Raw genomic sequence first — 19,974 nt, 5'->3', positions numbered from 1 at the left:
ATGGTACATCAGAGTGGGTGAAACAAAACCAGAAAACAAGATGGAAAAAGAAAAAAATTAAAAGTGGTCTATACTAACATTGATGGATTAATCTCAGGATTGAATGAACTAAATGATTATCTGTTAGATAAAAAACTAGACATAATGGGAATCGTGGAGACAAAATTTGGAGGTCCAATACCACCTAATAGTGTTGGACATGGGTTACACAATTATTGGATTAAAAACAGAAATGAGAAACAGGGAGGTGGAATAATTTTCTTGGCCAAGAAAAACTTGAATGTGATGAAGGTTACTGAGGGTAAAAACAATGTAGAAATGATCATGATAAAAATCAAATACAGAGACATGAAAAGTAGAAAGTTTGTGGTGACTTATGTGACCCCAAAAATGGGTTCTTGGAAAGAGAACGAGCATTCAAAAATGTTAAAAGATACAAGGCTTTTATTAAACAAGACACTAAAGGATGGAGGTAACTTGGTACTTAAGGATGCAGCAAAGGGTCTAGCAGTATTTGTGAAATTTGCAGAACAGTGCACATACATGAGCACGCATGATGTGATATCACTTCACTGTATTCAAAACGAGTTCTTGTTACAAAGAAGGAAAAATTCTACACAAAGAGGCATTAGAGATTTTATGAAAGTTGGTACAAAAAGTTCAGTGAACGAAAACTCGAGTGTAGAGGTGAACGCACCCTCTCAGCCACCAACACTGAACGCGGCCACTCACAACTCCGTCATAACATAATCAGATGATGAATTAGACAACTGGTGATGCCGTGATGATTATAACTGATGTATGTTGATTGGATTTACTCTATACTGATTGAATTTAAAATATATAGATATGTGGATGTGCTTATTATTAAAGTGAATTAAGGTTTATCAATAAAGTGAATGAATAATGTAAATAAATGTATTTTATTAAGTATCCCTTCCCGTATCCAGCATTTTCTCATATCCGGTATGTCTTTCGTACCACTGGTGCCAGATACAAGGACTTTTACTCTATAAGGGTAATGCACACAGACCCCCAACTCCCCACCCACCAGAGTTGGAATACAAACTCCCAGTGCAGTGATGCTGAAATTATTTCAGTCCTAGGTGGGATTCAAACTAAGACCACTGGATTAGCAACTGTAAATGCTACCACTGCACCATCGAGCCAGTGTGTGTGTGTATTTACCTAGTTGTATTTTGCAGGAGAAGACCTATGCTCATAGTGATCTGCAGTTGTATCTCTCTGCATCCAGTTCTTTCTTAAAATCATGTTTAGTTTTAGCACTCACTGTTTTCTCTTTCAATTTGTTCCATGTATCTATCACTCTGTGTGGAAAGCTGTTCTTTTTCAGATCTCTTCTGTAACTGTTCTTCTTAAGTTTGTGTGAGTGTGTATTTACCTAGTTGTATTTTATGGGAAGGGGAGCTATGCTCATGGTGCCCTGTCTTCATATCTCATTTTATCTAGACTGCTTTTAAATTTGTGTATTGTTTTTGCACACACCACATTTTCATCTAACTTGTTCCAAAAATCTATTATCCTGTGGGAAAAGCTGTTCTTTTTCAGGTCTCTTCTATAATTGTCTTTTATTATTTTCTTTCCATATCCTCTTGTATCTCTACTATCCCATTTTATTTGATCCTCTCTATCAATAATTTCTATGCCTTTCATGATTCTATAGTTATCAAGTCTCCTCTCTCTCTTCTTTGCGCTAATGTCTGTAGCTCAAGTTTTGCCAGTCTCTCCTCATATGATAATTCTGAGAGCACTGGTGCCAATTTTGTAATTGCTCTTTGTATTCTTTCAAGTTTTGTTATACATTTTTTTGTACTTGGTGACCACGTCGTTGCTGCATACTCTATTCTTGGTCTTATCAAAGTGACTGGTATTTTCTTCACCATTTCTTCGTCCAGGTATGTAAATGCCACTTTGATTGTTCTTATTAAATTACAAGTTTCTCCAAAAACTTTTGTTTATATATTTCTCAGGGGACATATTATTCATAATAATGACTCCTAGGTCCTTCTCATTTTCCACTTTTTTAATTTCTTCCTCTCCCAATTTATATGATCCCACTATTCTTTTCTGAGGAGGAGAACAGGGGTGGAAAGGGAGTTGGGAGATAGGGTTGATGAAAGAGTGGTGTGTATTCAGGGATGGAATGGGTGGGAATGATTTTATGCCTTTTTCTTTTTGGCTACCTCCCTTGTAAGGGGGAAAAAGCCTTGGTATATGTATGTACTATTCTTTTTTTGCTTCTTCCAAATTCCATTATGCTACACTTCTTAATATTGAATTCCATCTCCCACTTCCTACTCCATTCCCATACTTTATTGAGATCACTCTGCAGCAACTCACAATCTTCTACAGTGTTTGCTTTTTTCAACAGTTTTGCATCGTCCATAAAGAAGCTCATATAATTTTCAATTTCTTTATCCATATCATTAATATATGTAGCAAACATTATTGGGGCCACAACTTTTCCTTGTGGAACTCCACTAATCATTTCATCCCAATTAAATTTTCTTTCATGCTAGAAGTCTTACATCCACTTCAGCAGTTTGCCCTGTATTCCTCCTGCAGTTTCTAATTTCTTTAGCAATTTCTTATGTGGCACCTTATCAAAAGCTTTAGTTGTATTAAAATAAATTTCATACAGGTGTGTGTGTGCATGTGTGTGTGTATACACACAGCTCAATGGTGTGGTGGTACCACACTGAACTGCTAATTCAGTGATCCAAGTTCAAGCCTTGGCCAGGGCTGAAAATTTTAGAACTACAAGGTTGCACTCCAACTGTGGTGGACAAGGAGTTGGGGTGTGTATTTACCTAGTTGTATTTTATGGGAAGGGGAGCTATGCTCTTGGTGTCCTGTCTCTGTACCTCGCCATATCTAATTTGCTCTTAAATTCTTGTATTGTTTTTGAACACACTATTGTCATCTAGTATGTTCCATACATTAACCACTCTGGGAAAAGTTTTTTTTTTTTTTTTTAGGTCTCTTCTATAACTGTCCTTTTTGAGTTTCCTTCCATGTCCTCTTGTGTTTCTCTTATTCCAATTAAGCAAATCATCTCTATCAAGGATTTCCACACCTCTCATAATTCTGTAGATGTATGTGTGTGTAAGGTCACAGTAGTACCCATAGATTCGGCCATATATGGGTTATGAGCCCTCATCTGGGAGGGTAATAGTTGTCAATCATGAATCCAACACATGATACAAGACAGTGGTGAATCACATACACAAATAATATATAACATCTGTCTGGACAGTATCCAGCCACTTCGAATATTATGAGAACTGATCACATGACTTGTGTAATTTGACAGCCACTAATGCTGTTAGGTGAGCTTGTGTACTATGTGACTGTCATACTGACCATGACCAAGTAGATCAGTGAATCTAAATAAACTAAATAAAAACATAATTTTCTATACATTATCATAAAGTACAATTATCAAGGTTAAACTTACCATCTTTCTCTTACTGGCCTTGTTTGGATCCCTCTTCCGCTTCTTCTTACCAGTAATCATCTCCACTGGTATCTGATCAATGTCAATACCAAATACAGATGGGGGAACACTGCCATGCAACATCAACCCAGGTGAAAAGTTTCCAGGAATGAAGAGACTTGAATTGTTCCCATCTGGTGTGGATGCTGTCAATCTGTATCCAACTTCTTGAGAGAGTGGTCCAGAGGGACCGTTACGCTGGGAGACAACATGGGGAGGTCCACTTCCTTGTCCTTGAAGAATAATTTCATGGGGTTCTCCTTCCACATTGGCATGCTGGTTTTCTTCATCAAGGATAATTTCAGTCATACACCCAAGTCCCTCCAACACTATTCCAGGAGGCTCACTTCCAAGTGGTACAATACCAGTTGGTCTCTGAGATGTACTTGGAACCTGAGTGCTTCCTTGCTGTACCCCAGCTGAGGGTTTGTTTGTCTGGGTCACCGCTCCAGTGGATGCATTAACTACAGAGACTACTGGTGAGCTCCCTGGCATCCGAGTATTACCCTGTCCACTTCCTTGTGGAAGTTGACTTGCTGTGCTCACCTGGGTATGAGTTTGACTAACTACAGGAACAGTTGTACCAGATCCACTTGATTGGGTTATTGCTGCACTAGTCTGGGTAAGTGCACTACTTGATCCACTTGTCTGGGTGACAGACACGCTTGTTGGAATGAATATCCCAGTTGAACCAATTATTTGGCTAGGTGTACTAATTGACCCACTTGCCTGGGTATGTACTCCACCTACTTGGGGGACTGGTGTTTGCCCACTTCCCTGAGGCATGACACTACTTGAACCACCACCCTGTGGGAGCATACCAACTGCAACATTAGTTTGTGGGAGCATGCTCATTGAACTGGTTCCTTGAGGGAGCATCCCAATGGCTCCACCTCCAAGAGAACCCATCCCAGGTACTCTTCCTGCTTGAGCATTCATTGCAGCTGTTCTGCTTCCCTGAGAGCCTATACTGGATGAACGACTTCTTTGAGGAAGCATTCCTGACATTCCATTGTTCTGAGGATGCACTCCCGCTTGTCCCATTCTATTTGCAAGCATGTCCACGTGCCCCCCACTTGCAACTTGGGAGGCCATGCTGGCCAGTGCACTACCATAGGACAAGATCACTGGCATTCCATTTCCTTGAGGTGCCATCCCTGAAAGAGCGCTTCCCTGCATCCCACTTCCCTGTACAACCATGTTTTGCATTCCACTTATATTACTTCCTTGCACTCCCATGGGTTGGAGTCCACTTGGTTGCAATACATTTCCTTGCTGTGAGACCATTCCCTGCATTCCATTACCTTGCGAGATCAGCCTTGGCATTGCGCTTCCCTGTGCAGCCATTGCATTCCCCTGTGCAGCCATTGCATTTCCCTGGGCAGCAAGAGAAGCATGTGTTCGGCTCCTGAGTGTGCTCTGTGGAATGCCATAACGGTGGCCCATGTACACAAGTGGAGGTCTCATCATTGCAGCTCCTGATGCAGATGCCTCTTCCTCCATTCGAGCAAAGGCTGCCACACGGATTTTGGGGTTGGCCTCAGTGACTGAGGTGGTCGCTGCAACAAGACTGTTCGTCAAGGATGGGTGAGGCATCTGCGTGGTGTATGGATTGGACACATAGCCAACCCTAACAGGAGGGCCTAGTGTGTCCAGTCTCCTGTTGGCATGAGGAGGTAAGGGTTCCCTGAGAAGTGCTTGTGCTGGAACTAAACGGGGTAATTCATCCTTCTTGCGTCGTTTCTGGGTTGCTGCTGTCTTCACACTTCCAGGATTGGCAGTTGGCGTACTACTGCTCCCATCTCCTAATATGGATGTGACGAAGTCTTGTGGCACACTAACAGAAAATGCATCTTCATAATCACTTGGATTGGATACATTTCTGGCATCCTGAGAATTTGGAGATTCCTGTGGTGTGTAAGCAGCAGACTGGGCAGGGGTATTACTGACCTGCACACCGTAAGGAGGTGGAGTGTTTTCACCAAGGCATTGTTCAAGTGATCCAAGACCTTTGACTTGAAGTTTTTTTGCTGCTCTTATAACATTAGGTAGGGAGCTTTCAACAACTTGCATTTCACCCATATACATGAAGTTGAGGATACATTCCAACTCATATTGTTGAATATCAGCTATGAGGACAATAAAGTTGTTGAGGGTGATAGACTGAGTAGTTGGAGATGTAAACATCTGTGAGAAGTAGTCGCTGCATGTACCAAGGAGAAACTTGTGGACTGGATACAGTTTCCCGCCACATGCTAGGGTTACATCAGAGTAGAGGGTCTGTAAAATAATAATTTAGTTAAATATTGAATAATCAATCCCAATATCTTCATGTATCAATTGGTAATATAATGAACAAATGTCTTGCACCACCACATAAGATACTCACATTGCTTCGCAAAACCTCCACTCCATAAGCAATCTCTCTGTCATGGTTGTTCCACTTGATATTCAAGGCTGTATCATCCATTCTGAAAACTGAGAGGAAATAAGTATAGATTAATTATTTATTCAGTGAACTAGACAAAGTTTACCCATATCCCTTAGCAAAGGTGTAACATAATGAAAGTATAGTAAACATCTTAAAAAACTGAGTTGCAGAACACAAGAAGATATTCCTATAAATTCATACACAGCAAATTTCATATACAATTATTAAGTACCACGCATAATGTCAAAATAAAACTATTCTTAATAAAGCCAACCCTAGCTGGTGCTCCCATTTCAGATACATAAAACTACTACAAAATTCAGGTTTCAAAACAAAGCTCAGGACTACATTAATTTTTGGCTCAACATTGACAAGACACCCATAAATCACCCACACATGTTAACCAGTGATTTGAATTTCCATAAACATCATGTGCACAGCACACAAATACATAACATCTAAACAAAATCCACAACTCACATCACACTGCACGAGACTACCCATCAACATGGACAAACATTAGACCTCTAAACGACCCAGTACACAGCACCTGTCCTAAAGGAACATACTATATATAGTACATACACTACTCAGATAAATTTATATTTTGTATACAAACCCAAGTTAACATAAGAATGAAAGGAGACTGCAAGAGACCATAAGGCCTACACTAGACCTGTCATCCCTATCCATAAAGTTGTCTAACCATTTCTTAAAACAACTGATAGTTTCAGCACTCACTATATGGTTACTAAGTCTATTCCATTTGTTGACCACCCTATTAGTAAACCAGTTCTTGCCTATTTCCTTCTTAAATCTAAATTTGTCCAATTTAAATCCATTACTGCAAGTCCTGCCCTGTTGTCTTAATGATGAAGTGCAAAGGAATTCTTGGCTATTTCCGACCAGATCAATCAATTCTTGCAGCAGACCTGTGGTCCCTAAAATACTGGCCACAGTGAATGATTCAAACCACAATTCACTTGGTGAGGTCATCTTGTGTTGCTAACTGAAGGGAGTGAAGGACAATGCAGTCTTTCATGTGGTAGCTGCATTTTGGGCAACTGGTGTTTGTTGCCAGGCCAGTTTTGTTGGTAATGTTTAACTGATGGGTAGTGACATGAACATAGGTATGCCAATTCAACTAATCTGTCTTGGGAATAATTTCTCTTCTGGATTGATTTCTGGAAGAGCTTGGTGGAATACTGAAATTTGGTCTAAAGAAGTGCTTATTTTATTTATTCTTTATATCTGCATGCATGGGCTGTATAGATATGACGTGGGATATTAGAAGTGGGTTATTGTGGATGTTTGAACATAATTCCATCTGTCACCCTGGTTCTCAGAAATCTGTAGCCCCAAGGTAACATGACACACCCACCAGCTCAGCCCAGAAATTACTCAGTGAAGAGATTTTCTGTTGCTCTCTGGAAAGGGTGAGTGAAGGACAGTGGAGTACAAGGTGATCTGTGTCTTGTTGTGTGGTGGCTGCATTTCAAGCAAATGGAATTTTGTTCCCAGACCAATTTTATGCAAGTACTGTTTCCATAAAGGGTGGTGACCACATAGGCATGCAGTGTAATTTTCATTGGTCTTGGGAGTGCTTGAGACAAACTTAATTTTTAATGGACGTTAGCCATTTCTCTTGTATTGACCTAACCTAAACATGTCATCAACTGGATTAGTTACATCTAAGTTTCCCAGAATCAGAGGTAATTTACCTAGCATTTTGCACCTATCGTTTCTGGTCCTTCATGAAGTAAAGTCTTCTATCCAGCCAACAAGTATGACACATCTAGTCTTGGCAAATATATCTTTGACAAGATTTCCCTCCCCCCCAACCTTTTTTTAAATAACCTTCACTATTCTTTATTCTGGAAGCTCGCTGGCTGAGCGGGTTAGGGCATTGTTACTTGCGGCGAAGGTTGAGGTGAGGGCGGTTCGAATCCTGCCACCAGCGAAGTTGAACCAAGGGCATGGTTCATTAAATTCCACGCTACAAAGCCCTCTGTGAGGGGCGCCGTCCTAGCCTCCCGATAGGGGGGAGTGTGTGACATTAAACCATATCATCATCACCATCATTCATTCTTCTAGCTTATCCTTTTTTTTGTCCTGGCCTCATTTGTTTTAATGGTAGGGAAAACTAATTCTCTCATTTTCCCTTTTTTGATTCAATAATCTCTGCTTCTGCTTTCTCAGCCAGTCTTGTTGCTTTTTCTTGTTTAAGCTTTCACTCCACATTATGTAACTATCATGAGAAGAGAGCAGAGCTGGACACCAGTCTGTTAATCTGTTAATCTTTAATTAATGAAGTTAAATTTTTTATCAACAGATTAACTTTTAAGTTAACTTTGAAAATCATTAACAGACTAACTTTCATTAAACTGGCAACTTCCATTAATAGTCTGTTAACTTTATATATAAACTTTTCCTTATTGATTGTTAGATTTTTGTAGATTCTTATGTGAATATGACAATATAACTGAATAAGTCATTGTAACATTTTCCAATAAAATAACTATGTATTATTTTATGATGATGATTTGGTTTAACACCACAAACTCCTCCTATTGGGGGGGGTGAGGCCGATGCCCCTTACAATGGACTCTGGGTAGGGAGGGAGAGAGAGACAAGGCATAAAATCCACTCCCACCCATTTCCTCCTCACATATTCCACTCCCATTCATCCCCCCCTCCCTCTTATCTTGGCTCCTCCTAGATGACGGGTCATCCCTGCATTTCGCCCACTGCCCAAGGTCAAAAGCAGTGTTGCAAGACACAACACATCTGACAAATGCCTCTTGTAACTTAATTGCAGATACATCCTTACTTTCATGAATGTGCTAATGTTATCAACTTTATTTTAATTTATTCCATTACATCATTTACCAATTTATTACCATTAGACAAGCCTCTATAAACTGTAACAACATTTATAGTCTTCCATTATCCTACGTAAGTGTGAATAATCATCTCTGGACAGGCTTTGTATAACAGACGTCACTCAAAAATCTTGTCCCTGTTGAAAGTATCCTGATGACATTTGAACATAAACGTTGGTGACTTTATTTTCATTTATTCTATTTTGTTATTTACCAGTTTATCACTGTAACATATATTTACCTAGTTGTATTTTACGGGACGAGAGCTATGCTCATAGTGACCCGTTTTCATATATCTCCACATCCAGTTTATTCTTAAAATCGTGTATAGTTCTGGCATTCACTGTTTCTCTGTTCAGTTTGTTCCAGACATCGATCACTATGTACGAAGCTATTTTTTTCAGGTCTCTTCTGTAACTGTCTTTCTTTAGCATCTTTTCGTGTGTGTGGTTGCTATGGGTACTAACTAGTTTTGTATCTGAGTGATAACTTGGTCCACGTCAGAGAATTTCCTGGAGATTTTGCCTAATGTGATACCTGGTGTGAATGTAATGGTGCTAGCTTTTTGAAGCATGTCTGTCTAGGTGTAATTGGGAGAGTAGGTTTAAGTATGCCATGAAGGAGACTATTTGTTCCAACAAAATTTTGGTGTCCAAGACCCAGTTTGAGTTTTTGTGGTTTTCTCTGAGTTCACTCTTAAATGCTGAAGCTATTTTGACTACCTTTTCTTTAGTGGTGTGTGTGCCATGATTGTAAGTTTTTGCCAAAGAGTATTGGGGGGAAAGCATTCCAAGTGGCTCAAAAGCAGCAAATGACTTTAAATTGTGTTATGGATGTAGTTTCCTGAAATAAGTCAAGACTGATTGATGTCACCAGCTAATGCGTCATGCTTGTCTATTTTGGATGTTATGATGAATATGTTTTGTCATCTGTGACATTCCTACATAGTATTTCTTAGTGAACCTCAGTGAGGAAATTGTGTACAGGAATGTCCCTGCTGTTGAAGAGTTGTAATGTCTCATCTTTGATGACTGTGATAAGATTTTGTGTTGTCATGGTGTTTAGAGTAGATGAATTTTCTGAAGAGTTGGTAGTAGGAGTAGACATGGTTGGTGGGAATGTAGCTTGGCTTAGTGTATAGGGCCAATATGTCAAGTCAGAGAGGGTTTGGACAAGTTCATGTATGGTATAAAAATGTGGAGACAGTTTTACTCCTCGGTGGCACCGAGAATGGAAAAATATCTACTCAACCAAGATTATGCCCGAGTGTTTGTCGATGACGGTGCTGCAGTGGGGCAAGATGGAAGGATGAACTGCTAGAAATAGGGGGAGTAATTACTGGATAGCTTTTGGTGAGTTGGAAAATATGTAACGTGTGTAAATTTAAAATTGAAAAATAAAAGAAAAGAATGGGGAAATCTTGCGCAGCTAGATGCGGGGAGTGGGGGAGCGTTGGCTCGTAGATGCCTTGACAATCATTGGTTGTTGCTGCAGTGACGTGCAGAGCGTAATGCGATGTTGGAGAAGGGGGGGGGGTCCAACTCCTGCGATGGTGAAGGGTGGTTGTCCAATTCATACGATGGTGAAGGGTGGTCGTCCAACTCGTGCGATAGTAAGGGTGGTCCAACGTCTCTGTGTTGACGTGGTGGAGGCGGTGGGCGTCGAGGGTATTGGGGAATGCCTCGGAGAGGATTTCCTCGTCGTATATACAGGAGGAATGTCTTGGAGAGGGGCTTCCTCGTCGTAGACGCTGTAGGATGCACAGCGTAGGGCTTCACTCCGTAGTAGGATGGTGGACGATGCAGCTAAGAGGGAATGCCTCGTATGTAGTTGCTTCAGCAAAGATCGAAGCCGCAGTTGTTGAGTTGCTTCAGAGTGGCGTTGAGAGTGGGTGATGCAGCGAAGAACGTCAGTGCATTGATTCGTAAGTGGAATGCTGGAAGGTTCTTCGAAGGAATTAATGTTGAACTGCTGCTTCGATGTCCACCGCTGTAGAGTGTAGTGTAGATTCGTATCCCTCCGCTGGCCGCCAGAATGTAGAGTATATGTTTAACTCTACATTGGTGAATTAAAGTCTGGTAGTGTTCTTTAATGTGCCAGACAGCTCACAGGTCTACAAATACAAGACAAGCTCCGTTGAAGACTCGAAGGGTTGCCAGAAACATTTTAATGTACACATTTACAGGATTGCCAAAACATGGTATAAGTAGGCTGTTGCCGTATTCATATAGAATATTTGGAAGGTTGGTCGCGTCGGATGGGTGATGCGACGAGAGGCGCTGGATTAGTTTGCATGTCGAGAACGTGAGATCCTTTGACCCGTATGTATGTATGTGTTTTGTATTAAGTCCCGGCGGAGCTAGCCGATTTAGGGACTGGCTTTAAGTTTCAGTGTGGGTTGATGAGAATGCGTGTTGTTATCGGGGAGTGTAATTTGCGTGTAACACTCGCGCGTGTGGGCGTATACCTGAGTTGTATGTACGCAGATGCGTGAGTGGGTGTGGGTGGGTGCTTATATCAGTCCTCCAGCTGGGGAGGAGTAGGCAAGTATGGCCGCGAGGGCAAGGAGGTCAGCATTGGGTGAGTCGTTCTAGTTCTAGTTTTGTGATTTTAGTCCCAGCGGAGCTAGCCGATTTAGGGACTGGCTTGTAGTTTCTGGGTGGCTTCAAATAGTGTATTTGGAGATGTTAGGGAAGTGTTGGGGTGATTTGAGAAGTTGTGTAATTGGGTAAGAGTTTTGATTTTCGCTTGTGGGCATGCGGGTGCATGTGGGGGTGGTCGGGGTGTTTACAGCAGTCCCCCGACTGGGGAGGAGTAGACGAGGTTGGCTGCAAGGACGAGGAGGTCGACTTTGGAGGAGGAGTCCGCAATGAGGCGTTCGAGGGCTGTGGCAGGGTCATTGAAGTTTGACCTTAGGGGCCAGAAGTGGGCTTCCAATTCGGGGCACAAGAAGAGGCAGTGCTTGAAAGATACTTCCGCGCCACAGGTGCAGCGGGAAGTGGTATATTTGGTCCGCCAGTGATTCACCCGTATCCTGCTGACTGTTGCCGCAATGTACGGGGGTAGAGAGGAGAAGGTAGGGGGGTCGGTCCAAGGCAGGTCTTAAGGAGCCATCCACGTTCAACAGCAGTAGAGTGGTACTCCAATTTCCAGATGTCCCAGGCAGCGCGGTCAATTTTGCAAAAGAAGTCATGTGCAGAGGGTTGGATTGAGGTGACTTTGCTGTTAGGCAATGTGGCAGTCTTGGCAGTTTTGTCTGCCATCTCGTTGCCAAGGAGGCCCACGTGCGAGGGGACCCATTGGAATCGGAAGTGGACTCCTGCCCTGCCGGCCTCCGTTAGAAGGCACAGGACGTCGTTAAGGATGGCGGGACGTGACGCACAGCTGCCGTTCTGGATAGCTATTAGACTAGATTTCGAGTCTGATAGCACCGTTACCTGCGGTGGTGGGTGGGGAAGGGCGAGTACAATTTGCACTGCCTCTCTGATGGCGACGAGCTCAGCCGTGAGGATGGTGGTGGGGGGTAGTTTTACTGGGTGAGCTTCCTTTGTGTTGTACAGGTAGATGCCTGCTCCTGAGCGTCCATCTTCGAACACTGATCCGTCTGTATATATCAGCAGGTCGTCACGGTATTTGAGTGCAATCTGCTCCCTTGCTCGCGCTGCAAGCGTGTGTGGGTCGTCTCGACGGCTAAGCCCGGGAAGGTAAAGCTCCACCTCAGGAGGGGTGAGGGCCCACGGAGGGAAGGGGTCCACCTGGCACTGGGCAATCCTCCGGCGTTGGCCAGGTTGGATTTTGGCCTTCTTGCAGATGTCCCTTACTGTAAAGGGAAGGCCGTGAACGGGAACGGGGGTGGAGGCTGAGTTCCAGCTCTCATCCATCTCTTCATCTGTGGAGTTAGGTACCCTTGCAGAGCTGAATAGGTATGTACAGGCACCCTTCTTCAGGCAATGCCTGAGTGGTAGTAGGCCGGCTTCATTGTAGATTTGGGCCTGGGGAACCGACTTTGCTAGTCCTAGCCCTAGGCGGAGCGCTTGGCACTCTACCCGAGCCATTCTTTGCACGGCCGTCGGAGGGAGGTCGTGGAGAGCGGGGGCGCCGAAGAGAAGGCGGGAACGCACGAGGCTCTGAATGATGGGAATCAGAGTTTCCCTGCGTTGGCCCCATTTCTCCCGACGGATGACTCTGACGAGATTGAGCGCCCGTCTGGCACTGAGACAGGCTAGTCTCAGGTGCTCGTTCCAAAGGCCGTCCCGCTGGAAGGTGATCCCCAGGTAGCGGACGGAGGCAGCGGGTTTCACAGCAGTACCGCAGACCGTGATTTGATTCCAGTCCGGATACTGACCTGCGTTATAACCCTTGCTGTGCACCGGCATGGCCCTCACCTCCCACGTCGGGAAGGTCTACGAACGTATCATCCTGAACCGCCTAAGCCACCATGTGGACTCAAACAAGTACCTTCCGAAGCTTCAAGCAGGGTTCAGGAGGGGTAGAAGCGTAACGGATCACGTCGTGAAGCTCGCCGAACACATCCGGAGAGCCCGAAGGCAGAGAAGAATTCTTCACACTTGTTTCCTGGACATCTCCAAGGCTTTTGACACCGTTTGGCACACAAAGCTCCTATTGAAGCTGAAGTCCATAGGGGTCTCCCCGGCAATCTTCAACTTCGTGAAGTCGTTTCTCGCCGGCAGAACAATTGCGGTTCGGTGGAAAGGAATCATCAGTTCGCAAGCCAAAATCGACATGGGGGTCCCCCAGGGCTCCGTCGTCGCCCCCCTACTCTTCACCCTGCTACTAGCGGGGGTGGGAGAGGGGGTGAGACATGACACCATAGTCACTGCCTACGCGGACGACATAGCCCTCTGGAGGAAGTCCAGGTACCGACGGCCAAAGAAGAACTCTGCAAACCATCGGGCGGAGGTAAGGGTATTTCAAGAGCAAGTGGACGTGGTCGTAAACCATCTCATGGACCATATTCACCCTCTCCGGGACCAAAACTGTATACATGGGTGAGTCGTACCACTTCAATTGTTTATCTAGTATGCGCGAGGTCAGTTCTGCACAGGTGTTAAGGCGTCGGCTGGACAGCCGGCGGTTTTGGTCGCTGTTCAGGTCCGGATACAATGGCCGTGTTCCCTGGGAGGAAAATCCGGAACAATAGAGGATCTCTGGAGAGTTGCCCTGAGACGTCCGAGTTCACTCTCGTAGCATATGCGCGCGTGCACTCTAGGCATCGAAGAGAGAGGATAACAGGCATCTGGATAAATTTCCTCAATGAAATTAATCGCCCCTATTTGTAGGAAACGTTCGAAAATTGAGCTTTGTAGTAAGAAACTGAAATTAATTTTGACCTTTTGTTTCCTACCCTGCGTGACGTCAAAGATGAAATATATATATACATACATACATATATGCAAAATAACAACAGAAGGCAAACTAAGTACTTTCGTATATTACATCTTCAGACTAAATGACAGAGATACAGAGTTGTGTTTAAATGTAAGTATCAGGTGGCAACCATAGGGGGGGGGGGAGGGGAAAGGGGAGACAATACAATGCGAGAAGGGGGGATGACTTTACTTCTATCGACCTGACCAACACATAAGGCTCAATCTGGCGGAAAGATCTTGGTGACCATTTGGGTTACCAATTTATCACATTTAAAATGACTATAGCTTCAGTTTATGTTTTTATCAAACGTGCCTCATATTAAACAGGATTCTATTATATTTCTTTCCTGTAGGCTTTTTCCTTTGGCTAAAATTGTTGCCTTAGACCAATGAATATTATGGTTGTATAATGCTTTATGTTGAAATAACGCATTTTTTTCCTGGGCAGATCTCACACTATATTCATGTTGGGAAATCCTTGTTTCCAAGTTTTTCTCAGTTTGTCCAATATAAAATTTGTTACAATCTTGGCAAGGAATTTTATAGGCCACACTGTTGTTGTTACGAGGTTCTTAGTTAAAGTTTTCTTAATGGTGTGGCCATATTTAAAAGCTACTTTGATATCCAATTTTTTGAGTAGGTTGACAAAAAATTCGATATCAAAGTATCTTTTAAATATGATCACTCCATTAAAAGAACTTTAATTAAGAACAGCCGGCCTAACAACAACGGTATGATTGATAAAATTCCATGCCTAGATTGCAACAAATTTTACACTGGACAAACTGGAAAAACTTGGAAACAAGGATTTTCAAACATAAATGTAGTGTAAGAGCTGCCCAGGAAAATAATGTGTTATTTCAACATAAAGCATTATACAACTATCATATTGATTGGTCTAAGGCAACAATTTTGGCCGAAGGGAAAAAGCCTACAAGAAAGAAATATGATAGAATCCTGTTTAATATCAGGCACTTTTGATTAAACCATAAACTTAAGCTATGGTAATTTTGAATGTGATAAATTGGTAACCCAAATGGTCACCAAGATCTTTCCGCCAGATTGAGCCTTATGTGTTGGTCAGCTCGATAGAGGTAAGGTCATCCCCCCTTCTCGCATTGTATTGTTTCCCCCTTCCCCTCCCCCCCCTATGGTTGCCACCTGATACTTACATTTCCCCCCCTCGCTGACCTCCCTACGCCCTCACCTTTCACCCGCTAGGGCACGACAACTCCCCCACTGGCGGGCTGTTGCCCGCATTGTATATCAATGTATGTATATCTGTACATATTTATACAATAAACCTTTATTAATAATTAATCTCTGTCATTTAGTCTGAAGATGTAATATAATAAAGTACTTACTATCTACAAGTTTCCCTTCTCTTGTGGTTATTTTGCATTTTTGTACCACGGTGATGTGATTGCTTGCATATACACATAAACACACACACACACATATATACACATAAACACACCCACCCATATATACACATAAACACACACACCCATATATACACATAAACACACACAACCATATATACACATAAACACACACAACCATATATACACATAAACACACCCACCCATATATATATATATATATATATATATATATTACATACATACACACACACACAACGAGCATAGCTCCCCTTCCCGTAAAATACAACTAGGTAAAACTAGGTAAATACACATACATACATACATACATATACCAAGGCTTTTTCCCCCTTCCAAGGGAGGTAGCCAAAAAGGGAAAGGCATAAAAACACTCCCACCCATTTCATCCCTAAATACACTCCACACCCCTCTCACCCTTCCTCTCATCTGAGCACCTCCTGGATGACGGGTCATCCCTGCACCCTGCCCACCGCCCTGGGTCAGAAGCAGTGTCGCAAGACACAGTACATCCACAGCGAGGCCGCTTCATTTAATCGGCGACCCCCCCTCTCCGTCCCCCTTTGCATATAAGGCAAGGACGGGGAGAAATCCCTTCGGGCTGCGTCAAAATTTACTCACACATACTACCCCACCCCCCACTTCCCCGCCCATTCCTCCTCATGCAGTCACAACATCATCCATATACAACCATTCTCCACTCACCTCTGTCTTCCGTCCTCTCCCTTCCTTCCTCAACAGACATTCCCCTCTTCCCCAAAGCCCCCTTCACCCCATCCATCCACCTCATCCTAGGACGTCCCCTCATGTTCACTCCCTCCACATCTGCCTTCCATACCTCTTTTACTAGTCTTTCTGCACTCATTCTTTCCATGTGTCCAAACCATCCTAATATTCTTTCATCAACCCTATCTCCCAAATCCTTTTTCACCCCTGTTCTCCTCCTCACCTCCTCATTTCTCACACTATCTAGCCTAGTAACCCCCACCATACTTCTCAGACACCTCATCTCAAACACATTCAAACTCCTTCTCTCTTCTTCTCTTATGTTCCACGTTTCTGCCCCATACAGTGCTGTTGGCACAATCACTCCTTCATACAGTCTCCTCTTCGCATCCATTCCCAAATGTCTATTCCTCATTACACTCTTTAAACCACCAAGGCATTTACTCGCTTCTCTCAATCTACATTCTACCTCCACCTTCACTCCACCTTTTCCTGCTACACTTGCACCCAAGTATCTAAAGGTAAATACACACACACACATATCCAAAGTAGACCACTTGGAAAAAGAAATTAACGAAGCACAGCGCTTTCGTATATTACAGCATCAGTGCAAAAAGTACATAGTTAATAGAAATACATAGATTATATATACATGAAAAAATAACAAGGACAGTTTACAAAAGGGTAGAGGACAATTTACCCCCTGGGAGGCGGGCTGTCAGATGGCAAGGGTCAATGCGTCCGCTAATGAGGGTGGGGCGACATCAGGTGACAGTCGCAGGGTTACATTTTACGGCGGTCCGGGTTTGAATCCTACCCAGGATAAGCAAAATAAAACAGGTAAAATGTAACCCTACGACTGTGACCTAATGTCGCCCTCTCCTCATTAGCGGACGCATTGACTCTTGCGACCTGACAGCCCGCCTCCCAGGGGGTAAATTGTCCTCTACCCTTTTGTAAACCGTCCTTGTTCCTTTTTCATGTATATATAATCTATGTATTTCTATTAACTATGTATTTTTTGCACTGAAGATGTAATATACGAAAGCTCTCTCCTTCGTTAGTTTCTTTTTCCAAGTATAATATATATATATATATATATATATATAATACATAGGACATCCAACTCCCTGGTTCGCCACCTCGAACATTGTAATATCCTACCTGATTGGAATAAAATCGAGATTTTACATAAGGGATTACAAAAGAAAATGAGAAAGACAGTTGAAGCTGCACATAAATATCCAAGAAAACAACAACGGAAAACAATCCAAACAACAATGATAATCGAACTATCCAAGGACCACAAGAAAAGAAGCCCGAAATATCTTTGGAAGTTAAACGAGCAGTTAAGCATTTAAAAAAACAATAAAAGCCCCGGCAAATACGGAATACCATCCGAAATATGGAAAGGAGGAGATTTTTAACGAAAAGACTACACACACACTGATAAAAATAATCTGGACAAAAGAAAACATACCAGATAGCTGGAGAGAGGGAATAATCATCCCAATACACAAAAAATATAAGTTAGAGTGCACAAACTATAGAGGAATAAGCCTGCTATCAACTGCAGATAAAGTTTTTACCAAGATATTGTATTACAGAATGGAAGAATACATGGAACATATAGTAGGAGAATACCAATGCGGCTTTGGACGAGGGAGGTCAACAACAGACCAAATTTTTGTTATAAGACAACTAATACAAAAGTATTGGGGATATGATAGGGAGCAACTACACCTGTTCATGGGTTTCAAACAGAAGTTTGAAGTTCTTGAAAATAAGATTTTACGGAGAATTCTAGGACCCGTGTATGACAACCAAAGGCAAGAATGGAGAATAAGACATAACTGGGAATTTTGAGAACAAACAAAATAACCCCATATTAAAAATATAATAAGATTGTGAAATGGGCATGACATGTCACAAGGTTGCAAGAAGATAGATGGCCAAAGAAAGTGCTCAATAGTGGAGTGCGTGGAAGACGACCACTTGGAAGACCTAGAAAAGACTAGAAGAGATACGTTGAAGAAGATGTGCAGATATGCAGAATAGAACCAAGAGAATGGAAGGTGGCGGCGGCACAGGACAGAAAGACACGGCGAGACGCTTCAAAAGCTGTTATGGATTACCAAGTGACACGAAGACCAGCGGAGTAAGAGTAAGACAGAGAAGGGTTTCTATGCCTTTCCAAAGCAGCCAGTCTCTTAATAATTAACGCACTGGAAAAAAAAACTGACACTCGAAGCTTGACGAGTTCCTACTACAGGTACAGGTAGTTCTCGTTTTGTGCGATATATGGGTTCCTACAGGCTTCGCACAAACTGAAATCGCACAAAAAAAACATATTTTCCCCATAAGAAACAATGAATAATAGGGGGGATGCGGGTTTTGGCCCAAAAAACTTCCATTTTTTGAACGAAAAACACATTTATTTGACTAATAAAGTGAACATGTTCTAAAAATGTATCGTTCTAAACCTATAAGTAACACTAATGTGTAAATAAAGTGTAAATAAAGCACCCATTAACACTCAACACGATGCTCCCTCACTTCTCACAGTCCCTCACAGTCACTCGCCATCTTCGTCTGTGCTGTCCACCTCCTCTGGCACATCCACTTCCACTTCCACTTCCTCTCCTATAGCTTCAGGGTCATCCACTTCCTCTTCCTCTTCTGTCACTGGTTGCACAGGCGGTTTATTGAAAAACTCCAGCATGGTGGTCTGGCGGTTTTTCTTTTGAAATTCAGTCTGCATTTGAGTGTAGCAGAAAAGTGTGTCCATACACTTTCTTGTGATTGTGGTGCTTCGTTCAACATTGGGGTCGTGTTCTTCCAGCATGGCAAAACCTTTTTTTATTTTTCCTAATGCTTTACTGATAACAGTGGCAGTGAGCGTCCGTCCTCCCTCAGCCTTGTCTGCCGCTGCCGTCGCTTCTGCTTATTCTCTTTCCCTCTTGTTCTCTTCTTCGATGTCCAGCAGGTCTTCATTGCTCAATTCTTGTCTGTGTGACTGAAGCAGTTGATCAATGTCCTCTTCCTCCACTTCATCAAGGCCTAAATCCTGGGCATAGCTGATTGTGTCCTTGTTTGCCTTCGAAACGATGTCGTCCACATTGAAGTCTTCGAAGGAATGAACAAACTGAGGACACAGTTTTTTCCAAACACCATTCAGATATTTCGTTGGCACTTCATCCCAGGACTGCTTGATAAAGGTTACAGCATCTTTTATTGTAAAATACTTCCAGAAATCTCGCAGCGTCTTGTTCATCTCGTTCGTTTTCTTTACTGCAGCAGCCTGTCGGCAGGCAGCGGAACTACGTATCTGGTGCACTGTTTGAAATGCGGTTGGGGCAAATCGCATCTTAGCGAACAGATCGCACAATTTTAATTAATTATAATATTTTTAATGTCGCATCTTAGCGAATTCGCACAAACAGAACACGCACAAAACGAGAACTACCTGTACGAATTTTGTGATCAAGATATATTGTAGCCAGAGCCCTTACACCTAAGTGCTGCCCCCCCCCCCCGGTCAAGTGCCACCCCGGGGCAAAGTTCTCAAGTCCTACGCACGTACTAAGTACAAGCGGTGCGTTCTATCGCCGACTACGCAGCCCCGGCT

At 42.9% G+C, this 19,974-nt stretch overlaps 1 protein-coding gene across 1 annotated transcript in view; it reads right to left on the bottom strand.

The window, feature by feature from the left end:
- Positions 1-19,974, bottom strand: part of LOC143017870 (uncharacterized) — a 66,613-nt gene that overhangs the window by 7,051 nt on the left and 39,588 nt on the right. Inside the window, exons 2-3 of the mRNA XM_076172871.1 lie at positions 5,907-5,995; positions 3,479-5,797 (exon numbers count right to left, since the gene is read on the bottom strand). Coding sequence (XP_076028986.1) covers positions 3,479-5,797; positions 5,907-5,987 — 2,400 coding nt within the window. The 5' untranslated portion in view covers positions 5,988-5,995. The remainder of the gene's footprint in view (positions 1-3,478; positions 5,798-5,906; positions 5,996-19,974) is intronic.

This window comes from Oratosquilla oratoria, chromosome 33, assembly GCF_046742065.1.
Source record: "Oratosquilla oratoria isolate Oo_2021 chromosome 33, ASM4674206v1, whole genome shotgun sequence".
Classification (NCBI taxonomy): domain Eukaryota; kingdom Metazoa; phylum Arthropoda; class Malacostraca; order Stomatopoda; family Squillidae; genus Oratosquilla; species Oratosquilla oratoria.
The sequence above is the reverse complement of the archived record's forward strand: the minus strand, read 5'-3'. Positions and strand labels throughout refer to the sequence as shown.